This window comes from Hibiscus syriacus, unplaced genomic scaffold (genome assembly GCF_006381635.1).
Source record: "Hibiscus syriacus cultivar Baekdansim isolate YM2019G1 unplaced genomic scaffold, ASM638163v2 tig00113719_pilon, whole genome shotgun sequence".
In the NCBI taxonomy this organism is placed as follows: Eukaryota; Viridiplantae; Streptophyta; class Magnoliopsida; order Malvales; family Malvaceae; genus Hibiscus; species Hibiscus syriacus.
In genome coordinates, this window is record NW_024063467.1 from 411,651 (window position 1) to 439,627 (window position 27,977).

The following is a 27,977-nucleotide window of genomic DNA, read 5'->3' on the forward strand; positions in this document are numbered from 1 at the left end:
ACTTTATAAGAACCCATATTCCCATTTGGCCTCTACTCCCAGCATGGAACACAACATACATGGTTCTTTATTATTTATTAAATTAAGGGTTACGACCCACAGTAAATTAATTTAGTGGGACGAGATTTTGGATTATTTGAAAACATTGAATTCAGATATTATGAATAGAGTAAATTAGATTTAGAAGATTACCTCCGGAATAGACTTTTACAATACAGGTCCATGAAATTGTATAAAATCAATGCAACCATCCATTTGGGATCCTTCGTAAGCATCCCCAATAATGCATAACATCAGACAGATAAACATAAAGACTGCTTAGGAAGCACTTTCAAAGATTCAATTACCAAGCATGGGGACAAAAACATCAAATCCACAGTTTGTCTACAATTACAAATATTCATTGAGATCAATCGCAGAGGAAGATAAGAACAAAATATAGATGAAATACGGCATCCCCCAAGAATTATCTTCCAGGGTAGTTAAAGAAAAATGAAAGGAACCATAATTCATAAGCTTACTATAATGCAAGCAATCATGGAAACATTATAGATATTAGATGTACTGCAGTAATGGTGTAAAAAATCAAACTTTAAGTAAATGTGTTCAGTGAAAGGAGAAGAAGGGGAAGGTACCCTTCCGTTTGCAGAGAGAGAGAGAGAGAGAGAGCAAAAGAGGGCATAGATCCAATGATAAGCTAGGACTGACAATTCTGAAACCCTCTTTTTAATAACCTTTCTTCAAGTGATGAATGTAATGATTTAGAACATAGTGACTGAATCTTAATTTATTTGAAACCTTTTAGATGCCATAGTAGATTTCAATCAAATGAATCGACCATCCAACAAAACTATGCCATATTCATTAAATGTTCATTTAGAGGCCACGTATTGGGCCAAAAGTGGAGTAAATGGGAGTTATTTTAAAAGGGTGATAAGAAGAATGATCTATGATGTTTTATTGTCTTTTACTAGGGTTATTTGGTACAATGACTGAACATGTCATTATCCATCTTTTTCATCATCATATCCTTCTCGTTCTTACCTTCATCTTCTTCCTCATTTTCCTTTAGTTTGAAATCTTTTCAAAGGAGATGTATTTCTGAAAACCATTGCTCCTTCCATTTCTGTCTCTTTCCCTGAGCTTCTAGATGAATTCAAAAGCTCTAAAAGTGAGGATTTTTTTACCAAAACTAGATCTTTGTTTTGTTGGTGTAAGAAGGAAAGTTTTTACAATACATTTTCTTTTTCATTTAATTCCTTAGTTTGTTTTCTCGTTCTAGGGCAGGCTGATGCTGATGCTGATGACGCAATGAGTTGTGGGCAGTGAAACATGTAAACATTCTATTATAAGAAACAGAATATGTTCCCAAAGTTTGTTCAATAGATTACATTTGCAAGGCTTGAAACTGAAAATGCTTAAAAAAGAAAGCAAAAAAGAAAAGGGGAAAAGGAAATTGATAGCTAAATCCCTACTGAAAGCACAAAGCAAGTGTTGTCACAACAATGCCATATTGAAGTGGTCGAGAAAGATAAAACAATGGGAAGAAAGGGCAGCAGCTATGTCCAATGCTCTATACAACAATTTGCTCCATTACTCACCGAATGGGAGAGCCCTTAACTGGGCCACATAATGTTAGTCATGCCTTCCAGTCATAATCATCGAGTTCACTGTTAAAAAACCCACTATCCAAGAACTCTTGAGCTATATCCGAAACTATATCATCCTGCAAATGGAGACTCCGAGGAAAATCAGGTGCTCTCTGGTTGCCACCAGCGGCTGAGGAGTCGCTGTTTGAAGCGCCTTTAAAACTGTTGCTTCGACTCGGGGCAGCCCCAGCTGCACTTCCTGATACATTAGAGGTGGCTGCAGCTGGTTGAGCAGTGGTGTTGCTACCAAAGCCCAATAAGTTTCTTCCCGAATTGGTATTCTCATTCTGCCCACTCAGGGACTGCTGTTGCTGTTGCTGTTGTTGATCTCCGGTATTGTAATTAGACATCTCATGGTACAGCTGTTGAATCATTTGTTGTTGTAAAACCTGGTTACCCTGAGAGGGCTGCGAATGGTTCTTTTGGATTATGTTATTACTGCATACTGTAAGCTGCTGCTGCTGCGGTTGAGTTTGTAAATGGGGACTCGATAAGCCACTACCAGGCAGGATCTGCATGGATCCTGATAACAAGGTAGCAGGTCCTTGGAAATTTGAAGATGGACTCTGGTTATAATTATTGAAGGAAGAAGAGGCTTCCTGATTGAGTGAGTGAGGGTTTGAATTCATCGAGTTCTGCCTACCGAGCATATTCTGGTAGTTAGAAAGTGCCATAGCAGCTTGTGCTGAACCGCTTAAAGCTCCTCGACCAACCATCTGCTGCTGGCTGCTACCCATTGGGTTGCTTATTCCAGGATGTAGTGCCATTAGCTTATTGAAGGTATTCCTGTCAGTTGGCAGACCCTGTGCATTCGCTAACTGCTCCATTTCCTGCATCTTTTGCATTTGGTGCTTGGCTGCACTGGCATGTCGAGGATAGTTTTTCAAGCCATCTGCAAATATGGTTTTTAAGAAAACAGATGGTTAGGATCAAAGCTATAAAGTTTCTCCCATTTCATATAAAATAAACTGTTGTCCCCAACCAATAAATAGATGATTAAAATGAATCATTTTGACCAACACCAAAAGTAATTTTTAAAATAAATAAATGGTGACATGATACGTGTACAATAACCAATATTTGCATGTTATCATTTTGACTAACACCAACCCACAAAACTGGTATAATTAAGGAGCAAAATTTTTGTATTAACCCAAAACAAATATGAAACACTAGCACGAGGCAGCTGAAGATCATCTCATGCTACATGAGTAGAGTTAAAAGCATGGAATTATTATTTTCTAGACATTAATAAAACAAGAGAGCATGCCATATCATAGTTAGAATTAAAAGCAGTTGCCAGTTAAATACAATTCCATAATTGTGACCACTTGATGTGATTTTTTTTTTTTGATAAAAGACCACTTGATGTGATTTTTTTTTTGATAAAAGACCACTTGATGTGATGAACAAAATAAAACTATCAAAACGTCAGAGGTCAGTAAGGCAAATGCACAACTTACCAATAGGCCCAACCTTGTGTTCTCGACAAAAATCTATTAGATCTTTCATGCTACTTACAACCTCGGCAATCTATAACAAATTATGCAAAAGTTGTAAGGAAACTCAAAATGAATATCTATTTACTGCAAGTTCAATGCACAAAGCTAAAACTGTACCTGCAAACACCGGACATATCTTTTCGAAAAACCCAAGTCATTCAGCGACTTTAACTCCAAACTCTTCACAAGCTGCCGTCCAGCTGTCAGGACCCTAAGAGAAAGCAGCCATGTAATCATGTTGAATCAGCAAAGTTCTAATAAGTAATAACCATGTAATAGCAAAACTACTCACTTTTTTTGGTAAATAACAACTCAATCCTTGGTTAAAAAAAAATAAATAAAAAGTATAAGGTCTCGTCCTACAACCAAAATTTCAACTGAAACAAACAGTAATATTTCAAGACCCTGCAAAATCACTTTTTGGTGCCTCTCTGGCTTAATGGCACTCAAGGGGGGTAACTATCAGAAAAATCGTATTTCCACAGTTTCTGAAGCAAGTAATCTCTTGAAATCTTAAGGGCCCTAACAAAATGGATCTGATACGTGACATTAGTTTCAATTAACTCACATATTGCTGTTTGTTTGCAAGTCCTGCAGAGAAACCCCCTCAGATCCACCTTCAGAAATTGTGCTCTGGCACTTCTGTGCTATCTGAAGTAACTGGTTTACCTACATGATTTACAAAAGTCAGGTTATATCAGGTGTCGTTAAAGAACTTAAAACAAACAACATATGATCAAATATGTTAAACCAAATATGATTTATGAAGTTCATTTTCTTTATTCTTTTAAGATAGAATAATTAAATTTCATACACATGCCAAAGGAATGTAAACTTAAAGATTAAAACAAAATGAAAGCAATGTCGACCAAGCCTGTGGTGTATTGGCAAGGGACATCGTTTTAATCATTAGGCCTCAGGTTCAATCTGCGGCAACCTCTCCCCCTCATTAAAAAAATGAGGAAAAAGAAAAAAATGGAAACAGAAAAAACACTTTATTTTTACCCTGTTCTTTAAAGGATAACATCAAGTGGATAACATAATTTTGGCCTTCCTTGTTATGATCCCTAATACTATCAACGCATTCAGAGCAAAATTTACAGCATGTTGGGATGTAATGGGGATAAAATAGAGTAGAGCAGGAAGGAGTAAAGGGATTAACCTACCTTGTTTGAATTCTATTATCCCTAACCTGCAATACATGGTCAAAATCCTCATTTTGGAAGTTACCTCAATTGAAAGGGTTTGTATTAGAGTACTTGTAATCCTTTCGCGACTCAAAAACGTATTTTAGAAATGATTTATATGCAATGTAATAGCACATAAACTCTCAAGTTTTCACTACTTCACTCTTCAATTCTTTCACCCCATTTACTCCAATAACTTTTACCTTCAGATCCCAAACAAGTTGCAAGGAAACTTCAAAAACTCTTCATTTTACTTTTCATAGGAATTAATTACAATTGAATCTTAAAGGTTAATTTCCCCAGGGTTTCCTCTCTCAATTTCCTTTGTTCATCCCTAAATGTTTCTGTCTATTCTCTCTCATTCCCTTACCTGTTCTTCTCAATTTGGTATCAGTGCTATGCAAATCTAAATAAAGAAAACAAGGTGGGAATAAAATAACGCCACTTGTGGATTACTTGAGTAAATATGTCAGCCATTGTAAGTGACTTTCAGTTGTCCTAAATGATCTCTCATCTTTCATTAAAAGTGTAATACAATTGTATGTACTATCATACATGATACAACCATAATTAAAGAAATAACATTATACTCCTTACAAAATGCAAGGAAATAGCAAAGGAGTGACCGTGTATTTGCAGAAAAATCGGCAACAGGAAGTTAGAGCTAATAAGGTGCAAATTTTAGTACCTGAGGAGCAATTAAACGGCGCGGAAAAAGTTCTTCATGTCTACGTGCACAAAATTCCCAAGATAATATCTGCAAAAGAGAAGTGGCAATAGGTTATTCCCTAAATAGAAGAAATAAAAACTGCAAAATGTGAATAAACTTTTGTTAACCTTCAAGTCCTGAGTGAATATGACACGAAGCTGCCCCTCACGAACAACACGAAGCTGCTCATATACACTCTCCTGGACTGCTTTTCCATACTCCAACATCATTATTCCAGAAGGGAATCTACACTCACGTGGCAAGTCCAAAAACAGAAGCTCATCAACCACTCCACTACCAAATTTGATTTCATTAAGTCTGGGGAGTACTTCAAAAGTTGCTTCTGTAAACATGAGAGCATTTAAATGGGTTAAAATCAAGCGGTCAGATGTCATGTACCATTCGATATGTCAATATAAGGAGAGAGAAAAAGGATACTATACAATCACGGAAGTGTGACTGAGATAAAAATCAAAATCAATGAAGACCATCTTTTTTTTTCATACTGTACTTTAACATGTAATTCCTACCAAGATGAATATTCTATACAACAACGCAAAAGCTCATAAATCTCTTACCAAACCCCCTTCCAGATTTAGACCCACAAATATCACAATGCCAGGCATCCTGAAATTTACATAAAGAAAATCAGAATTATACTAATATAAGACGAGCAAAAAATCAAGAACCCAACTGATGGATATTATTATTCATGCAGAAGTATGCATGCAGGATACCAAATCAGTGCAAACAATTCAAGAAAAAGGCCTAAACTTCATGATATTAAGATAATTTTCATATGCTACAAACTAGAGAAAATAAGCATAAAGACTAACCTTAACAGCTTGAGGGAAAACACCAAGTGCATGACTCCCAGCATTATCATACAGTGACAAACACCATCTTTTCTTTGCACGAGGAGAATAATACTCTGCAACAAATTTCCTCCAGTATGCAAAAGTATTATCCTACAAAATCAAGGAGACATAACAGGATTCTCAGCGATAACCAAGTTGAAAATGAGTTGATGTCAAGTCTGTGACGAGAAGATAGTCGAGCATTCATAGGAGTATATGGTAGATTTCTATACACAAAAGGGGGGATGATAACTTCATGACTGCAGCAAGGTAACTAAGCTTACATATTTCCACAAAAAAATGCAATCTTCAAGAGCAGCGAAACCATTAACTGAAACCAATTCAGATTCGAGATATTTTGCCACAAGATGTAGAAAATAAAAAAAAACATAAACTCACAGGAGGCCTTTGCCGTTGGTGATATAGGTGTTGCATTAGGCGGTTAGCACATACACCACCATCAAAGGGACGCTTCATTCCAGCTACTTGCTGCATGCCCTGTTGTTGCAATTGCTGCCTCAGCTGCATTTGATACTGCTGCTGCAACTGTGCTCTCTGCAATGGTGCCATTGACTGCAAAATTTGTTGCTGTTGCCTAAGTCTTTGCTGCTGGATCAAAGCTTGTAATTGGGGGTTTCGAGATTGCAACTGCATAGAATCCTGTCTTTGCACCAACTGTTGCAACACCTGCTGCTGCAGAATGTCTTCTTGCTTGATGTCTAATCGAGGTTTCTTCTGCACCTGAGATAGATTATTAGGATCTTGCATGAAGGACCCTAGAACTCGTGGACCCATGGGAAGTGAAACTTGCCCGGTTTGTGACGCAGGCAAAGATGAAGCAGTTGAGGCCCCTTGCTGCAGCAGCTGGCTGTTCTGCATTTGAACACTTGGGTCTTGATGAGAGCCCTGCTGGCCTACAGAAGATCCATCAGCTACCGATGAACCTGATATGCTTATATTGTTGGAGGAAAAAGACATGGGCGACGCTGGTAAGCGCACATATGACTCGGTATTAAAGCTAGCACTTCTCTGCAAGTGAGGACCTCCTGACAGCGCCGAATTTGCATCTGTGACCAAAGAACTTTCCCCAACACTAGGTCCTGAGGTTGCCACACCATTCAACACCGCACTGTTCATATCGCCCAAAACAGGGCCAAGAATAGGATACCCAGTTCCGGGAACTAAATCAGATGAGTTCTCATAAGGTGATCTCAAGCGAGAATTAACAACAGCCTGAGACTGCCAATCTCCTTGGAAGAAAATTCCAGAACTCGAGGAAGATTGGGTTAACCCCCCAGTCACCCGATAAGGTGCCATTGGAGGTACTGCCCCCTGCTGGCTGGTGTCTAAATAGCTATCCAGAGCCAGACCTTTATAATGATAAATACACCCTCAACAATTTGATTCAGATATCGAAACACGATATAAGTTGGGAAAACATTAAAAAAAATTGAATTGCACTACTTCAAGAGAACAAAGTTACAACCTTTGCTAACATTACTCCACTCAGATAAGTCATTGAATACTAGAAACACTGTGCAAACAAGTCCCAAAATCTTGAAGATTAATAAACAACCAAAAGAAAACCTAATTTTGAAACCAACTCAATAAACCAATAATGTCTAACTAGAATAGTCAAAACCTAAAATCTTTGCACTTTAAGAGCACATATCAGCTATCAAATCACTAAATACGCAAAACAAAGTGCAAAACAAAGTACAAATCAAAGTTCGCCCCAACGTGATCACACGCGTACCCATATCCCGAAGTGCAATCCAATTCAAATTATAAACAAAAATGAGGGTCCAAACAGGAGCAACTACAAATTGACCTTAATTAAACCCTTAGTAGCAAGCTAAACAATAAGATAAGAAAACATCAAGCAAGAATCACTTCAAAAAAGGGCACGGAAAAAGCAGTAAACTTCCCTGGCTCTAGAGATCGACCAAAGCAGAATCGACCAGAGAACTTTTTACACTATTTTAATTAAACAAAAAGGATTAAACAGATGAATAAAGAAGAAGAAGGGAAGCTATTAACCTTAAATCGCGAGCTGCAGACAAATAAGAAGAACACAAGCTAAACTTTACCTTTGTTTACTTTTTTTTTCACTTAATTTATAAAACTGGGAAAATGGTAGATAAAGATAGAGAAAGGGAGATTTCATGGAATCTGTTTTTATACCTAGCGGGAACGGCAGTGAAGGAGTTACCGGCAGCGCCGGGAACTTTATCGTTCGTTTTTCGAGTTTGTGTCCCTCCGGTGAAAGCCCGATGAAATCGATGTTAGATCTCAGTATTGCCGATGCAAGCTCACGATTAATGATGTTAAAATTATCCGGTTTTGATAGGTTTATATTTGACTTAATTTTTTAAAAAAATGATTTTTTTATAGGATGAAAATATTCATACTTATTTATGTTTTATATAAGGAAACAAAAGTGATAGAGATGAACATGGGTCGAGTCGGGTTAGATTTTCGGTTAACTTGATTTGATTCAAAAAATTTAAATCTTTCATCCGACCCAAACTTGACCCTAAAAATATATATATAACACTCACAACCCGTATTCGACCCGGATACGAGTCTGAAGTGCCACATTGACTTTTCAAACTTTGACTCTTTAAGAAAATTAATGAAATTTTAAACTTTCATTAAGATAAAAAATTTTATTTTACATAAGTTTACCAAAATAATACAAAATCGATTAGAGCATTCGTAACTAACACATTTCTTACATGTCAACACACTATATACAACAAAATACATACTTTATCAGTTACTTTTTATCTGATTTCTAGTAGTGATGTTGTCCTTGTCACTCCTATTTTTGCTCTTCTTGTTTCTTGGTACCTACGTGTAAATCACTTACACGCTAAGTCATAGACTTAGTGAGGCATAATAATAAACACATAGCAATAAAATCATGAACATGTACTACTTTCAATCTATTATGACATTGTAATGCACATGTAAATATCACATTATGACATATATAAACATGATATGCACGAATGAACATTTACGTCTTATAAGAGTTTTCATTCAATTTATCTTTGGATGCCCATGTATATTATTGAGAACAAAAGGTACGTGAGTACACTGATGTTGTGCACAATATTGTCACCACAACTCGAATAAAAATCCCACTAGAGGCACTGAATATTTGTCCCAAATGACCACTATGTCCCGAAGGACCACTAATAATTCCTCGACTCTTGGCATGCCAATTATACCTACAACTATCATATTAAATAACATGGGCTTAAATATGAATCTACTTCTCATTTTCATATCTACTTTATTACTTTTCATATAAACACATAATTCACTTCACATGCACTCTTATTATCACTTCCATTATTTCACACATCTGGATTGATTATCTTATCATGGCATTCATTCATACAATATCTTATTAAAACATGTATGAATTATGCATGAAATCACTATAACAATAATATACATATATATGCATGTGCATGAATATAAAATCATAAATTCAACTATAAGATATAGACTTATCGCAAGTCTTATCTCCATACAATTCTACCTAGGTATGCACTCACCTTAGCCTTGTTTGATTTGACTCGATCCTAATCCTTTGATTGTTCCAGAATATGATTACATTTTATATCTACATAATAATACATAGATACATATCAGTATTCTAATTGGTATACTTTAATCTTTCATTTATTAGGCTAAAGGAAAGGTAATCTCATCGCTTATTTAAAGTAGGTATCGGTACCCTCTATAAGGTATCGATACATCCCTCAACTGAGGTATCGGTACCCCCTAGGTATCGATACCCTAATTACATTATGTAAAATTTTACTTTTGAGGTATCGGTGCCTATTGAATGGGTACCGATACCCTTAGCCCAGAATTCACATTTTCAACACGAAAATTACTTCATTTCAGCTCAATACTTCATATTTCACCCCTTTAATAATCCTAACTTACATACACATGCTTAACCTCACTAATATTCATTTATCCCATCTTTAACCTCAATATCCTCTCCTCTTTATGAAATTCAAGAATCATACTCAAATTTCAACATGTTCTAAATTCAATTATAGCACTTCTTATGTCTTAACTAGATTGACAACAAGTCAAATCTAACTTCCAATTCTACTTATGAACTCTATTTCAAGATTTCATTCAAGAACTCCTAATCTTTCATCTTTCTTAACTCCATCATCTTTTGATCTTAAGATAACTTAAGCTTTCCTTAAGCTTAGTTATCATCTAATGATCCTAAACCAACCTTGAATTCAACAAGAAACCAACTAACTAGAAAACTCACATTTGTTTTTGGCTCTTACGCATGAAGAAAGAAGAAGATGAAGAGAACTCTGGAAGCTTGTTTTGCTTCCTTCATCTCCACGTGGTTAATATATAACCACAACCCAATTAAATTATTTACTTACAAATGACCATTTTGTCCTTCAATTCATCATTTCTTATAATTTGATCCTACACAACCTTTCCATATAAGTCCTTAACTATTCAATTATTACACTTTAATCACCAAATTCTAAAACTTTACAATTTAGTCACTAACCCGATATTGAGGATATTACAATATCATTTCCACCTGATCTAAATCCGATCAGATTTTTTGAGATAAAATTCAAACCCGGTCCTGCTTGAAATAATATTTTATTAAAAAATATTGTTTTTATTCAATAAAAATAGGGACTTAATTGAAAGAAAATAATATATGAAGGGGTATTATTGCAATTATCGATAAATATATAAGAAAGAATTATATTTTTTTTATTCGGGTCAGACATTTTTCACCATAAACCCAAATGAACACAACTTAAAAAAAAAACTTGACATGACCCGACCCAATTTTTTAAAAAAGATTCGACCTGATCGGATCGGATCGAAATCCGTTGAGTTCAGGTCTCGTACCTATCCCTGATTAGGGAGTTTATTTTTTCATGTATGATAAATGTTACATTATTTTATAAAAAACGATAAGAAAATACGACATCTTTAATTTTTATATATACTTTTGAAATTGTAATTTCTCTAAAAAGCTGAAAAATGTCGTATCTTTTGGATTTTTTTTAAAATTATCATATTTCTTAGGTGACTTCTATATATCACTGTAATATTTATTATAGATAATAAAATAAATTTTCTCAAAATATTGTCCGATCAAGTTTATCATTATAATTTTTTTATTTTTATATACTTTTTAAATTCGTTCCAACTTTTTTTCAATTATTCTAATTATTATTTGGCTCAATATTATTACACTCCAATAAAAAAATACACATTTATTATTTTTTAATTATAAATATTCAGAATGTGACTCAACTTTTTGTCCATCAATTTTATATGTTTTTATAATTATTTTATTGTTCAAACCAGGGATATTTAAGATATATCAGTCTTAATATACGGTTAAAGAAATACACTATCGGTAGAGATGAGCCTGAGATCCGAATCCGACGAGTTTTGACTCGACCTGACCCATCTAAGTATGTATTTTTTTAATGTGATGTTCTGGTCCGGATGGGTTCGGTTGAAAAATACACGACCCGACCAAAAAAATATATAATTTTACCTTATATATTTATGAATAATTACAATAATATCATCTATATATTATTTTTTTTAAATCAAGTCACTTTTTATTGAATAAAGATACTTTTTTATTATTTTGGGTCGGGTTGAGTCTCGGGTGAAAGATTTATTGTTCTCTGGTGGAAGATTCTTTGTTCTCGGGTGGGGTCGGGTGGACCAAAAACCCGACCCATGCCCATCCCTAGCTACCGAAAATGTTAATATTTTTCTAACATTTTCGATAAAGCGCTACCTAAAACATTTTTTTACCAGAAAAATTAATATTAGGCGCTATTTAAAATACTATTTTTCTACTGGAAATTAGGTAGTAATATTTCGGTAAAAAATAATGTTTTAAGTAACACTTTATCGAAAATATTAAAAAATATTAATATTTTCAGTAAAATCTTTTTAATCGTATATTAAGACTATCGTATAACAAAACTACCCAATATTTGTCTCTATCAAATTTATTTTTCTTACAATTCTTATTTTTCTTCTCTATATTTGGATGTTTTTATTTTTGATTTTTGGATATTTTTACAGTATATTGGTCGGATTGGCGGATAGTACTACTCATCCTGTTTCAGCTCTTTGTCTTTGTGTTTTGGTAGGAAGGATTATAAATAAATCGAGTTTGAATAAATAAGATTATATTTATGTTTGTTTATTTATTTTTAAAGGTGTTTATTTATTTATTGTTCACTATCGACTTCACTGAAAACTTAGTGGATTAAACCCTAAATCGATTATATATTGTCTCTATAATTGAAAATTGAGAATTCAATTTTATTTAATTGACGGTTATTTTGATTTTTTTTCAATTCTTTTATTATTTTTTATCATTTGTATATTAATGTTTGTATTTGAGTGATTTTCAAATATTGAAAATTTGGATTCACTTTAGTTCAATTTTTATGTAGTTGTTTGTCAAAGGTTTGATAATTTCTCCTCACACACGACACTTACATTATATAACATAAGCTTTATACTAGAGTTCTTTCACCTTTAAGTGGTAGTGAAAACGACATCTTCGTGAGAAATAAAAAATATAAATATACACATGGACTAAAAACAATTTAAGGTGTTTTAACTTTATTTTACTTAATAAAATCTATACATATATTTTTTTAAACATGATATTTTATTTCGTTTGAAAGCCTCATAAGCATAACTCAACCGATTACATAATTTGATTAAAGATAATATTTATTTATTTTAAAATATTAAGAAGGGACAATCTTAAAATAACTAGATGTCATTTTTTGATGTTTTAAAAAAAATAAATATCCCACTAGGAAGACCAAAAAAATTGATTGCATTAAAATTAATTAAGTTTGAAGGGAAAAGGAAATATTCACTTATTTAAACTTCTCGAGACAATTCGCCTAATTTTATTAGGGATTAAGTCTCGATATTTTTAAATAATTGAATATATCTTATCTTTTCTAATGATGTAATTTGGATTAATTGGCTTTTTTTTTATTTGGTCGACTAAAATTATTTTAATCTTAAATTATTGGAAGAAATTATTATATTCTTTTTATTTCAGTTGGAAAGATAAATATTTGTCCTAAAGTATTTTAGGAATTATTTTCTATTCGATTTGAAATATTATAATATTTTCTATTTCTCCTTAGAATTTCCCGTTAAATAAAAATTGTATGGTTGAATTTGGAGTAATGAGATCGTAATTTAAATTTATATTTGAATTATTAGATTTTCACTATTAGAGACAATTTATAATCGATGGGGTACCAATTTAGGGCGTTGTGGGGTGTTTATCCTTCCCACACGTAATCGATCCCCAAATCTTTTTTATTAAAAAACGAATCTCTGATTATACATACGCATACTGATTTATCTTTTAAAATGATGTTTTCTTAAAAATACTTTTAAAATAAAATTTGTAGGTATTCGACATACCTAACCAAAAAGGTCGATGACGACTCCAAAATATATCAAATATTTTCAAAGAAAACCCTTAAGTCTTACTAAGTTTTTCCTCGCCCGGGTAAAAAACGATGTCGACATTCACCAACGTGTTTGTTTATATGTTCGTGAGCATATTTGTTTAGCGTTCGTTTAATGTTCGCAAACACATTCGTTTATAATGTTCACGAACATGTTCATTTAGCATTTATTAATTGTTCGTTTAACGTTGTTTTAATGTTTGTTTATTGTTCGTTTATATATTAGATTTTTAATTTCATTTGCTAGCTAAAGAAAAATAATAAAATTACGCCACTGATACTTAAATTCCTTAAAATTAATAGTTTCAAATGTAACTTTTATCATGTGTTATATTTAATCCTTATATTCATTAATTTTTAAAATGTAAGAAATAAAAGGAAAAGGAGAATAAAGTAAACGAGTTTGTTCATGAACATAAATAAACGAATTGATAAACGAGTTTGTTCGTGAACATAAACGAACTGAACACACCTATATTCGTGTTCGTTTATTTATTAAATAAATATAATTTTTTATTCATATTCTTTATTTTACTTAATAAATAAATATTATATAAAAAATTCATTCAACGCTCTATTCATTTACGCCGGCCAAGACGTTCCTATGCATGCTAGTTCTCACTGGTCCTATTTAGTCTTTTCTCTTTCATTAATTTTTTTTTAGAGATCCCACACCGACCACTTTGGGCTATCAAACGGGGGACACGTGTCGTTGAACTCTAACGACAAAGGGTAAAGCTACCGGCGCTGCCGGTAATTCCGCTAGGTATAAAAACTGCTCCCATGAAATCCATCTCTTTCTATATCTACCATTTGATAAATTAAGTGAAAAATTTTGAAAAAAAAGAAGTAAAGTTTCGTTTTTTCCCCTTTTTTCCCCCCGATTGCAGCGCTCGATTTCAGGTTAATAGCTTCCCTTCCTTTCTTTATCTAGTTCGATTCTGCTTCGATTGATCTTTAAATCACTCTGTTTTTCTTGTTCGTTCTATTTTGAAGTGATTATTGCTTGCTGTTTTTTGATCTTCTTGTTTATCTTGTTATCAAGTCTTTAATTAAGTTCAATTTGTTGTTGCTCCTGTTTGGACCCTCATTTTTCATTTGTTTCTAATTTGAGTTTGATTACACTGCGGGATATGTGTATGCGCGCGATCACTTTGGAGCAAACTTTGATTAGTAGTTTTCTTCTTCTTCTTTTTATTATGCGGAGTGATTTAATAGCTGATTCGTGCTCTGAAGGTGCAAATATTTAGGTTTTGATTATTATATTTAGACAGTATTGGTTTAATGAGTTGGTTTCAAAATTAGGTTTTCTTTTGGGTGTTGATTACTCTTCGAAGTTTCGTTTCTAGTTTTGATTAGCTTATCTGAGTGGAATAGTGTTAGAAAAGGTTGTAACTTTGTTCTCTTGAAGCACGCGCTATTCAAATTCTAATTTGTCATTTGGATTTTGGTCTTCCTATCGGATATTATTTTTAGATATCTGCATCAAATTGTTGAGGGCGTATTTATTATTATAAAGGTCTGGCACTGGATAGCTATTTAGACACCAACCAGCAGGGGGCAGTGCCTCCAATGGCACCTTCTCGGGTGGCTGGGGGGTTAACCCAATCTTCCTCGAGTTCTGGAATTTTCTTCCAAGGAGATGGGCAGTCTCAGGCTGTAGTTAACTCTCGCTTGAGCTCACCTTATGAGAACTTATCTAATTCAATTCCTGGAACTGGGCGTCCTAATCTGGGTCCGATTTCGGGTGATATGAACAGTGCACTGTTGAATGGTGTGGCAAACTCGGGACCTAGTGTTGGGGCAAGTTCTTTGGTTACAGATGCAAATTCAGCGTTGTCAGGAGGTCCCCACTTGCAGAGAAGTGCTAGCTTTAATACTGAGTCATATATGCGCTTACCGGCATCGCCCATGTCTTTTTCCTCCAACAATATAGGCATCTCAGGTTCATCGGTAGTTGATGGATCTTCTGTAGGTCAACTGGGATCTCATCAAGATCCAAGTGTCCAACAAATGCAGAACAGTCAGCTACTGCAGCAAGGGGCCTCCACTGCTACATCTTTGCCTGCATTGCAAACTGGGCAAGTTTCACTTCCCATGGGTCCACGAGTCCCAGGGTCCATGCAAGATCCTAACAATCTATCTCAGGTGCAGAAGAAACTTCGATTAGACATCAAGCAAGAAGACATTCTGCAGCAGCAAGTGTTGCAAAAGTTGTTACAAAGACAGGATTCCATGCAGTTGCAAGCTCGAAACCCCCAATTACAAGCTTTGTTCCAGCAGCAGAGACTTAGACAACAACAACAAATTTTGCAGTCAATGCCACCATCGCAGAGAGCACAGTTGCAGCAGCAGCAGCAACAGCAAATGCAGTTCAGGCAGCAAATGCAACAACAGGGTATGCAGCAAGTAGCTGGAATGAAGCGTCCCTTTGATGGTGGTGTATGTGCTCGCCGGCTAATGCAATACCTATATCATCAACGGCAAAGGCCACCTGTGAGTTTATGTTTTCTTTTTCTACAGACTACATCTTGTGGAAAAATATCTTGAATTTTAAGTGGTTTCAGTTATCGGTTTCACTGCTCTTGAGGATTGCTTTTTATTTTTTGTGGAAATATGTAAGCTTAGCTAACTTGCTGCAATCATGAAGTTATCCCCCACCCCTTTTTTGTGTGTAGAAATCTACCATATACTCCAATGAATGCTCAAGTACCTTCTTGTTACAGACTTGACAATAACTCATTTTCAACTTGGTAATTTCTGAGAATCCTGTTATGCGTCCTTGATTTTGTAGGATAATACTTTTGCATACTGGAGGAAATTTGTTGCAGAGTATTATTCTCCTCGTGCAAAGAAAAGATGGTGTTTGTCAATGTATGAAAATGTTGGGAGTCATGCACTTGGTGTTTTCCCTCAAGCAGCTATGGTTAGTCTTTATACTTCTTTCCTCTAGTTTTTAGCATATGAAAATTATCTTTCTATCATGAAGTGTAGGACTTTTTATTGAATTATTTGCACTGATTTGGTATCCCTCATGCATTCTTATGCATGAATAATACTATCCATCGCACGGGTTCTTGATTTTTTTCTCGTCTTATATCAGTAGAATTCCGATTTTCTTTATGTAAATTTCAGGATGTCTGGCATTGTGATATTTGTGGGTCTAAATCTGGAAGGGGGTTTGGTAAGAGATTTCTGACCTTCTGCTTTGTTGTAGAGATTTTTTTTAGTTTATTTTGATAGGTATTACATTTTAGAAGCATGGTACGGGAAAAAAAAGATGGTCCTGATTTAATGTTTGTTATAGGATGCTATCTGCATTATATTCATTGCTTTCTTTTCTTTGATTTTCATTTTTATCTCATTCACACTTACGTCATTATAGAATATCCTTTTTTTCTCTCCTTACTTCAAAATATTGGATGAAAGAGAGAAATGGAATTTCTTTAATTTTTAGGGTTATGGATTTCCTGATATTCTTTTTCCAGCTAAAAACTCTACTCAAATAAGGTCTTACCATTTCTTATTTTCTCAATTAGACAATATATTATATTCAAATGGCGTGAATTTAATATGTATCAACTCATAATATCTATGGATTTATGGACTCCATTGTTTATTCTTGTTTTGTCTCACTAGTTAGAGAACATAGGCTCCATGCCTGCAGCTTGAATCTAAATTTTGCACTTCAGAAGTCACTTAATCACTTTTTCTACTTGGCATCTGAGCACTTGATTTTAACGTAAGTAAATTGTCTCATGTTTGCAGAAGCAACTTTTGAAGTACTCCCCAGACTTAATGAAATCAAATTTGGTAGTGGAGTGGTTGATGAGCTTCTGTTTTTGGACTTGCCTCGTGAGTCTAGATTTCCTTCTGGAATAATGATGTTGGAGTATGGAAAAGCAGTCCAGGAGAGTGTATATGAGCAGCTTCGTGTTGTTCGTGAGGGGCAGCTTCGCATCATATTCACTCAGGACTTAAAGGTTAACAAAAGCTTATTCACATTTTGTAGTTTTTATTTCTTCTATTTTTCTGTTGCCACTTCCCTTTTGCAGATATTATCTTGGGAATTTTGTGCGCGTAGACACGAAGAACTTTTTCCCCGCCGTTTAGTTGCACCTCAGGTACTAAAATTTGCACCATATTAGCTCTAAGTTCCTGTTGTTGATTCTTCTGCAAATACACAGTCTCTCCTTTGCTACTTCTCTTGCATTTTGTAGGAAATATGATGTTATTTCATTAATTATGGCTGTATCATGTATAATAGTACATACAATTGTAGTTACGTTTTCTATGAAAGATGAGAAACCGTATGAGTAGGACAACTGAAAGTCACTTACAATGGCTGACATATTTACTCAAATAATCCGCAAGTGGTGTTATTTTATTCCTGCCTTGTTTTCTTTATTTAGATTTGCATGGCACTGATACCAAATTGAGTAGAACATGTAAGGGAAAGACCGAAAGAGATAGAATAGACAGAAACACTTGGGGATGAACAAAGGAAATTGAGAGAGGAAGCACTAGGGGCCAAAACCTGAAAGATTCAATTGTAATTAAATCCTATGAAATGGAGGAGTTTTGAAGTTTTATTGCAACGTATTTGGGATTTGAATCCTGAAGGTAAAAGATTTTGGAGTAAATGAGGTGAAAAATGAGAAAAGTATAGCAGAGAAAACTTGAGAGTTTATGTGCTATTACATTGCATATAAACCATCACTAAAATAAGTTTTGGGAAAGGATTACCAGTACTCTAATACAAACTCTCTCAATTGAGGTAACTTCCGAAATAAGTATTTTGACCATATATTGCCAAGTTAGGGATAAAATTCAAACATGGTAGGTTAAACCCTTCACTCCTTTCTGTGCTACTCTATTTTATCCACTTTACATCCCAAGAAGCTGTAAATTTTGCTATGAATGTGTTGATAGTATCAGGGATCATAAGAAGGAAGTCCAAAATAATGCTATCCAGATGACGATAACCTGAGACCTAATGTCATCCAGGATTAAAACGGTTTTTGCTGCTTTCATTTTATTCTTTTTTTATATGTACGGAGGAGGGGTCTCCACAGATCAAACCCAAGACCTAATGTCATTCAGGATTAAAACTATGTCCCTTACCAATACACCACAGGCTTGGTCGACACTGCTTTCCATTTATTCTAATCTATAAGTTTGCATTCCTTTGGCATGTGTATGAGGTTTAATTATTCTATCTAAAAAAATGAACTTCCTAAATCATACAAGGTCATATGCTGTTTGTTTTAAGTTCTTTAAGGATGCCTGATACAGCTTTACTTTTATAAATCATGTAGGTAAACCAGTTACTTCAGGTAGCACAGAAGTGCCAGAGCACAATTTCTGAAGGTGGATCTGAGGGGGTTTCTCAGCAGAACTTGCAAACAAACAGCAATATGTGAGTCAATTGAAACTAATGTCACGTATCGGATCCTTTTTGTTAGAGCCCTTAAGATTTCAAGAGATTACTTGCTTCAGAAACTGTGGAAATACGATTTTTCTGATTGTTACCCTCCTTGAGTGCCATTAAGCCACAGAGGCACCAAAAAAGTGATTTTGCAGGGTCTTGAAATATTACTGTTTGTTTCAGTTGAAGTTTTGGTTGTAGGACGAGACCTTATACTTTTTATTTATTTATTTTTTTAACTAAGGATTGAGTAGTTATTTACCAAAAAAAGTAAGTAGTTTTGCTATTACATGGTTATTACTTATTAGAACTTTGCTGATTCAACATGATTACATGGTTGCTTTCTCTTAGGGTCCTGACAGCTGGACGGCAGCTAGTGAAGAGTTTGGAGTTACAGTCGCTGAATGACTTGGGTTTTTCGAAAAGATATGTCCGGTGTTTGCAGGTACAGTTTTTGCCTTTTGCATTTAACTTGCAGTAAATAGATATTCAATTTTGAGCTCCCTTACAATTTTTGCATAATTTGTTATAGATTGCTGAGGTTGTAAGTAGCATGAAAGATCTAATAGATTTTTGTGGAGAACACAAGGTTGGGCCAATTGGTAAGTTGTGCATTTGCCTTATTGACCTCCGACGTTTTGATAGTTTTATTTTGTTCATCACATCAAGTGGTCACTATCATGGAATTGTATTTAACAGGCAACTGCTTTTAGTTCTAACTATAATATGGCATGCTCTCTTCTTTTATTCATGTCTAGAAAATAATAATTCCATGCTTTTAATTCTAACTCATGTAGCATGAGATGATCTTCAGCTGCCTTGTTCTAGTGTTTCATTTTTGTTTTGGGTTAATATGAAAATTTGGCTCCTTAATTATACCAGTTTTGTGGGTTGGTGTTGGTCAAAATGATAACATGCAAATATTGGTTATTGTACACGTATCATGTCACCATTTATTTATTTTAAAAATTACTATTGGTGTTGGTCAAAATGATTCATTTTAATTATCTATTTATTGGTTAGGGACAACAGTTTATTTTATATGAAATGGAAGAAACTTCGTAGCTTTGATCCTAACCATTTGTTTTCTTGAAAACCATATTTGCAGATGGCTTGAAAAACTATCCTCGACATGCCAGTGCAGCCAAACTCCAAATGCAAAAGATGCAGGAAATGGAGCAGTTAGCGAACGCACAGGGTCTGTCAACTGACAGGAATACCCTCAATAAGCTAATGGCACTTCATCCTGGAATAAGCAACCCAATGGGTGGCAGCCAGCAGCAGATGGTTGGTCGAGGGTCTTTAAGCGGTTCAGCACAAGCTGCTATGGCACTTTCTAACCACCAGAATATGCTCAGTAGGCAGAATTCCATGAATTCAAACCCTAACTCAGTCAATCAGGAAGCCTCTTCTTCCTTCAATAATTCTAACCAGAGTCCATCTTCAAATTTCCAAGGACCTGCTGCTGTTTTATCAGGATCCATGCAGATCCTGCCTGTTAGTGGCTTATCGAGACCCCATTTACCAACTCAACAGCAGCTTACAGTAAGTGGTAATAACTTGGTCCAAAAGAATCATCAGCAGCCCTCTCAGGGTAACCAGGTTTTACAACAACAAATGATGCAACAGCTGTACCATGAGATGTCTAATAACAATACGGGAGCCCAACAACAGCAGTCCGTGAGTGGGCAGAATGGGAATGCCAGTTCGAGAAGAAATGGATTGGGCTTTGGTAGCAACACCACCGCTCAACCAGCTGCAGCCACCTCTAATGTATCAGGGAGTGCAGCTGGGGCTGCCCCGAGTCGAAGCAACAGTTTTAAAGGTGCTTCAAACAGTGACTCCTCGGCGGCTGTTGGCAACGCTGGATTCAACCAGAGAGCACCTGATTTGCCTCAGAGTCTCCATTTGCAGGATGATATAGTTTCGGATATAGCTCAAGAGTTCTTGGATAGTGGGTTTTTTAACAGCGAACTCGACTATTTTGACTGGAAGGCATGACTTAACATTATGTGGCCCGGTTAAGGGCTCTCCCATTCGGCGAGTGATGGCGCAAATTGTTGTACAGAGCATTGGACATAGCCTGCCCTTTCTTCCCATTGTTTTATCTTTCGCAACCACTTCAATATGGCATTGTTATGACAACACTTGCTTTGTGCTTTCAGTAGGGATTTAGCTATCAATCTCCTCTCCTCCCCTTCTCTTTTTTGTTTTCCTTTTTAAAGATTTCCAGTTTTCAAGTCCTGAAAGTGTAATCTATTGAACAGACTTTGGGAACATAATCTGCAGGACGTTTGAAAAAGATTAGAAAAAAACACTTTTCGGAGTAACTGGTATTATCTGCCTTGATTACTTAAATCTCATCCTAAACTCACTGGGGTATATCAATACAGAATCTACACAAAGGCCTCCTTTTGTATGCGTACAATCTATTTGCATCATCGAAAACTTGATTTTCATCGAGGAATTCGAGCTGTTGTCGACAACAAAATCAGCCATGTGGTAATGAATCCATTTACCGGGTTCATACAGGTAGCACTCGGATGATGCTTGTTGGCTTGTCGAAGTCGAGAGTTGGGTCCACCCATGAACTTGATCGATGTTGCACACCCGTCGACCGAATCTTCTCGAGGGTTTGCCTAGGTGCAGCCCAAAGAATACACTATATGATCCCAGTGGAAACTCAAACTCTAATTCGCCGACCACCTCAAACCACCAAATTTGTTGAAGATATACAATTGTCCCAAATCTATAAACACATTGAATATAATTAATATTTAATTTTTTGTTTAAATTATCAATTAAATTTCAAGTGTAGTGACAAAAGTCCATTACATTTTACTTTTTAAGACTAGACAATGTTAGCTATACAAGATACTAGGGGTCCATAACTTTCATACATACATACATATATATATTACCCCTAACATTGTTGTATTACCTGGATTCTTCTGTTGGAATGTGATTCCAGTATCTCCGATCATCTATCCCTGTTTTTTTCAGTGCCTTGGCCGATACCGACGAGCAAAGCTCGCCGCTCCTTTTATCCAACCACACGTACACGAAATAAACAACAATCCATTTTACTCAACAGGTTTTGATCGATCAACAAGCTAAGAAGAAGGATCAAAGCTACCTTGGTGCCGCCATCAAGACGATTAGGCCTGCACAGTCTAGCAAAAGTCTCTTTCTTGCTCAAAGTATCCGGACTCTGACCAAGAACATTCTCCACCAGGTACCTGTAATTCGATGGCAGCTTCTTTTCCCACACGAAATCGGCCGACGAAGCTCCACGGAAAGCCCTGTTAAGCGCCGCCAGTCTGCAAATCTCCGGTGGATCCAAGTGTATGTATATGGACGATAATGCAACTCTCGGGCACATCATCAAGACCGGTCCTGAACTGAGAATCTGCAACTGCAAGACCAGAAGCACCAGCCCCCATAAAAAGGAAAACACACGTACAGCTGAAGAATATAATTGACGAAAGCAAGTGTTGTTGTGTCTCAAAAGAGGGGAGAAATCAAAGGAAAGGGTACCAGTTTCTTCATATTCAAGCAGATCGAAGAATTTGGAGTCTTCGAGGAGAGAAAAAGGAAAGGGATAAAGGTGGAGTGATCAATATTAATATTCTCCACTTGACGAAAGGTGAAAAGGGTACGTTTTTATAACGAGTGTGCATGGATAACGTGTTTGCGTATATATATACACACGTTATTCCAAATACAACTAATAAGATTGTGTTTAGGATCAAATATAAAAAATTTAAGTGTAAGGATTCAAATAATTAAAGTACGAATCAAACGATTTCGATGGTTAAGGGGATAATCGTTATCTTTAGAGGTCATGTGTTTAAGTACATATCTTTAGGGGTGTTTGATCATTAATTATCAAATGGTCGAGTCTTTCAAATTGATATCATCTTATAATCATCTTAAACTGATAAAAAAATAAATTGAAGTATATAAATTAAAGGTTTAAGGGTAACTTTTACTCCTGTAGTAAACTTAATTTATTATTTTTGCCCATATTGTATTTTTACACCAATTTAGCCCTCAAAATTGTTTAATTGCATCATTCTATATCTTATTCTAACTTAATATAAATCTCAAGTTAGAGTTTAGAGTTTAGGCTTTAAAGATTATGGATTATATTTTAGGATTTAAGTTTATAATTCAAAGGTTTAAGTTTATAATTTAGAGTTTTAAGTTTAGAGTAAATATATAATAATACAATTGAGCAAATTCGAGTGCTAAATTGATGCGAAAATACGATAGAAGTGAAAATGATAAATTAGGTCTAGTACAAAGTAAAAGTTACCCTTTTGCCTAAATTAAACATATATCATATGTATAGTGCAAGATTTGAAAGAATAAATTGTCTTAAAATGTATATTTGATAGATTGATTGAGACTCTAATTATCCAACAAAAACAAGTTAAGGACATTATTTAAATACTTGAAACTTTAAGTATTGTCATTTTCAAATATAACCCTTTTTAATTCACTTTTACTAACAATTAGAGTTAAGGCCTTACACATTATTCTCATGTTAATGTTAACATGTGTCCTTTTTCTTTAAGTCAGACGCTTTTCATGAAAGAAATTTTTTAATTCCAACCAAAATTATATCCATGCAAAACGTATTTATCAACTACAATAAAATTTAGGGTAAGATACGCAAGGATTCCCTGACTATATGATACCTTAGATATTTAAAGTTACAAAATTGCCCTTCAATTTATAATATTATTTTGTTAAATCCATCGACCACTAAGAATTACAAAATTATCAATTAACTATTTATTATATTTTAAACTCGTCATTTTTTATTAAAAAAATATTGAGTGTGATTTAAATTAGACGTTATCATGATGACTATAATATGTTTATACTATTATGATCATTTGAAATTCTGATATCAAATTTTGAATTTCACATGAGTTACAATTAATAATAATTCAAATGAAATCCAACGGGTTGACGGGAGAAGATACATGGGGCATCCTAGTCCCTTATAAATTGAACCAAATAAGGTTGACCACATAAACCATGTTCAGCAACAGTACAAATCCCCGAGGATGCAGCCCTAGACCTGGCACTGACCCATCATTCAACAATACAATATAATTAAGACCCACAATTTATGTTCACATGAACAAATTTTTATTAATCTAGAAGTAGTTTTGATCTAAAAAATCTCAAACATTTATTTCACAATGATTGTTCAAATACCTTACAGCCATTGGTGCTCGAACCCGAAACCTCAAAAGATAACAATCATCCCTTTAATCACTGAGGTCGTTTGATTCATATATGAATTGAAATACCTGTCGTGCTTTACATTATATATATATGGTCTAAGATCCAATTACATAGTGTAAAACTAAAGTTTCACCTTTTTAGGATCATTATATGAGAGAAAATCAATCGCTGAGATTAACAATAGTAAATAAGAAGATATTCACTAGAACAAATAAGTTAATCTCAACCTTTTATTTCACTTCGTCCAACTATCCTTAAAGGGTGAAAAAACAAAAAACTAAACATGTTTTTGCTTATCAAAAATCAAAACCTAAACAAATATTCCTTCTAGTGAGAACTAATAAACATGCATTCATTTAGTCTGAAATGACAGCCTACATATCTTTTAATATAATTGTCCATATTTGACTTAGATTGGATGACCTTCCCAACTAAAGATGACAACGGGGAACAGTCGAAGCAGATCTTTGATCTGTCCTGACCTAATCTGACACTAAAATAATGAAAGCCAAACTGATCCGGCTTCACCTACAAGCATTTTAGTAACACCACCAAATAATTTAACTGAGAAATATTGGTCATTTCGAATATATCCCTAAGCATACAACCCCATTAAAGAGCACAGCATAAAGGTATCTTAAGCATGTAACCTCATGTCACTGGAAAGCATAAAAATAAGAACTAATTTGCTTACGAACTTCAAAATGCCATTAAAACCGGGTTCGTTTTGTTTCGAGCCAAAGGCAGAACAGGCATTTCAACCAGTCGGATATATATAAAGTTTGAAAGCCATCATGCAAACACTTTTTCCCCTTTTTTACATCTAAGGACCTAATATAAAAGATACAACACCATGGCACACCAAACCTGAAAATGAGACATTATATTCCTCCATTGATGGATGATCGATAATCAATCACCTCCAACTTGTCTCTTCCATGAGTCTTCCACGATCAACTCATCAACTCCCCAATCTTCATAACTGAAATATTATACTACCAAAGGTTAATCCATCATAAATGCATCAAAACACGGTGAGTAAATGAAAATACTATCACAACCCAACCTCTATGCCCCAGACCTTAAACTACAAAGCAATAGCATCAGCTAAAGCCTGATGATCAATTATATACAAAGTAAATACTAAATCCCACCTTCCATCAGGCAAGTAGCGCCTAATAGTGAAGGGTATCTTCCGCTCTCTAAGTTCTTTCATGGCAATCTATTATAAAAGCCAAAAAGAGAGTTATAGTGAAGTAAAAGCAATATATAACAGGATGTAGGATAAATAATAGAGAGCATTAGCACAAATCATGCAGCTCAGTATGTGTTACAGGAATGTAAAAGTAAAAAAAGAGTACAAACTGCTTATGACTTTCAAATGTAGAGGTGATGAGGAACAGCAGTGGAGTTGCGGGTATTCTAAGAGATGAGGAAGGTCTTATTCTAGGATCTTTTAAGGAGGCCACGGGTCCAGGTCCACCTATTATGATGGAGCTAAGGGCTATTCAGAAGGGCTTAATTTTCTTTGATTCAGTGAAAGGAGGTATTAATGGTCGTTTGTTGTTAGAATCAGACTGCAAATTGGCAGTGGATTGGGTTAAGAATGGAACTTTCTGCCCTCAGATTTTTGTCATTCTTGTAAGGAACATAACAATTAAGCTAAAAGAAGTTGAGGGTGTTATTAGATGGGTTGCTCGGACAGCCAATATTGAGGCTGATGGGTTGGCTAAATCCGCCATTGGCTAATTCCAGTGTGTCTTAGGGGTATTTTATGTTGGGATTTTCAAATTGTTGTAAGGGGCTTATCTTCTTGTTGTAATCTTATGTATTTTCATTAATGAAGTTTAAGGCACTCTTTTCCTCCTTCCTCTGATGAAGGAACTCATTATAAGTTCCTTTTTCAAGAAGGGGGTTTTTAATGAGGCCTACAATTCCTATCAAAAAAAAATGTAGAGGTGATGCAAGAAGTGCTGATATTAAACATGACACGACATGATTAAATAATACACAGCACAAACAAATAACTAAAACATGACAAAGAAAAGAACAAGACAAAATAGACAAAATTAGCTGACCCTATTCTCATATGTAATGGGGTGAGGGGGAGGTAAGGTAGTAGGTTGCCCCCAACGCTAGGTTGAGAGCAGCTTCCGTGAAAGACCTCCGGCAGTCAGAATTATGAAATGCCCACTGTGGGACTCGATCCCACGACCATAAGGTTAAGAGCCTTGCGCTCTACCAATTGAGCTGGATGGGATAGACAAATGTCTCTAAACTCATACAACACAAGAATTAACATATCAAAATTATATGAACATACAACATCTTAAATGCAATTATAACACTATAATACACGAATACAATATGGATATACAAATTGTCAAGTCTAGGTGAAGCAGGCGAAGGTGGAAAGAAAGCAGGCAAATGAAGTAAAAGAGATAAGTAAAAACTTGTGAAAATCAAGGAACTGCCGAACAAGGAATAAATAAGATGCAAAATGAGATCGATAAAACCAGGGCCAAACCATTAATGTTTACCTGGCTAAGGGATTATGATATTTCACGTCTTATCCCATTCAGCATGCAAAGTGTTAAATGTAACATGCATCTAGGAATCATACTCTCATATACAATCTAAAAACTTCTTTAGACCATTATGAAAAGAATGAAAAAGAGAACTAGGTCCAGTTTACAAATATCTTACACATAATATCGATCGTCAAACAGTTGTAAGTGTGGCAATCTCATATAAGTATTCAAACTGCTAGTGCTTTAGCATCACACTCGTGCATAGTTTGATCGATTTTTCAGAAGGCAGAATATAACAAAAAGAGCATAACATATGACAAAATAGTCAGAGTATAATCTTACCTCGAGCGGGTCAGTCTCGCCCTCCAACTCAACCATAACTGGAGCATTCATACTGTTCAGGGAAAAATCATTATACATCATATAAAACAATTGAAACCATAAACCCCACCCCCTTTGAAAATAAAGAATCTAAAGGTTATCAAGTTAAACCTGATTTGCAGGGCGCGGGTGCCCAAGATTCTAGCACGCTCATATTTGGTCATGTATTTCGATGTTTTGCGAGACGCTTTGTTTTTGCATCCTGGTCATCTTTTTCCTCAGTCTCAATAGGTTCCAAAGGAACATCATCATTGTTATTGTTTCTAAATCCTCCTCGGCTCCTTCCTGTCCACCATAAAAACAACCAATCACACAACAAATAACTTTCATCACTTACAGATGATTTCTTTCACAAAACAGAATTACTTACTTCAATCTCAGGCTCCGGGGCTCATCCTCGTAACTGTAGCAACAATTTCAACAACCCACAGTCAATTTTTGAGCAAAAAAAAAAACAAAAACAAAATGCTTCAACATTAATATTAAAGACGAAAGCAATTGAAAAAGAAAACCCAACAGTACAATCGAAGAACTAACCCTAAAAACCCACTCTTTGAATTTCCTTTATTTATCACAACTTTAACAGAAACTGAAATATAATCCGATTGTCGAACCAAATGCATTGAAAAGAAACAAAATACAGAGAAAAATAATATATAAAGAGGGAGAGAAAGAGAACCCCATATCCATATCATTATAGTCATCATCCGCCATTGGAAATTTAGCTGAAGGAACTTTGCTGACAGTGGATTCTTGAAGGCTATTGCTCAAAGCTTCACTTCCCGCCTCTGCTTACCGCGCTCACAAACCCTAACCAAATAAAGAAAGAAAGAGGTTTTCTAATGTAGTAGAAATCCCATTATAACTAGACTTGCGTTTACTTAATAAATATAACTTACTACCCTTGACTTC

General features: G+C 35.0%; 2 protein-coding genes and 2 pseudogenes across 2 annotated transcripts; 1 reads left to right on the forward strand and 3 right to left on the reverse strand.

Annotated features, from left to right (window-relative positions):
• Positions 1–1,326: 1,326 nt before the first annotated feature.
• On the reverse strand, positions 1,327–8,183 carry LOC120186654 (probable transcriptional regulator SLK2). The gene is made up of 10 exons (XM_039190531.1): positions 8,089–8,183; positions 6,304–7,274; positions 5,884–6,015; positions 5,626–5,674; positions 5,176–5,390; positions 5,027–5,095; positions 3,720–3,820; positions 3,269–3,362; positions 3,113–3,182; positions 1,327–2,541 (listed from the first exon to the last, which is right to left on the reverse strand). The coding sequence occupies exons 2-10, from the start codon at positions 7,219–7,221 to the stop codon at positions 1,640–1,642; spliced, it is 2,550 nt and encodes an 849-aa protein (XP_039046462.1). The 5' UTR covers positions 7,222–7,274; positions 8,089–8,183; the 3' UTR covers positions 1,327–1,639.
• Positions 8,184–14,324: 6,141 nt separating this feature from the next.
• Positions 14,325–20,894, forward strand: LOC120186692 (probable transcriptional regulator SLK2). Its single transcript, XM_039190569.1, has 10 exons — positions 14,325–14,367; positions 14,940–15,959; positions 16,258–16,389; positions 16,599–16,647; positions 17,232–17,446; positions 17,519–17,587; positions 18,782–18,882; positions 19,243–19,336; positions 19,424–19,493; positions 20,000–20,894. The coding sequence occupies exons 2-10, from the start codon at positions 15,036–15,038 to the stop codon at positions 20,890–20,892; spliced, it is 2,547 nt and encodes an 848-aa protein (XP_039046500.1). The 5' UTR covers positions 14,325–14,367; positions 14,940–15,035; the 3' UTR covers positions 20,893–20,894.
• A 315-nt stretch (positions 20,895–21,209) lies between these two features.
• On the reverse strand, positions 21,210–22,361 carry LOC120186693 (annotated as a pseudogene).
• Positions 22,362–24,809: 2,448 nt separating this feature from the next.
• On the reverse strand, positions 24,810–27,934 carry LOC120186687 (annotated as a pseudogene).
• Between the last annotated feature and the right edge of the window lie 43 nt (positions 27,935–27,977).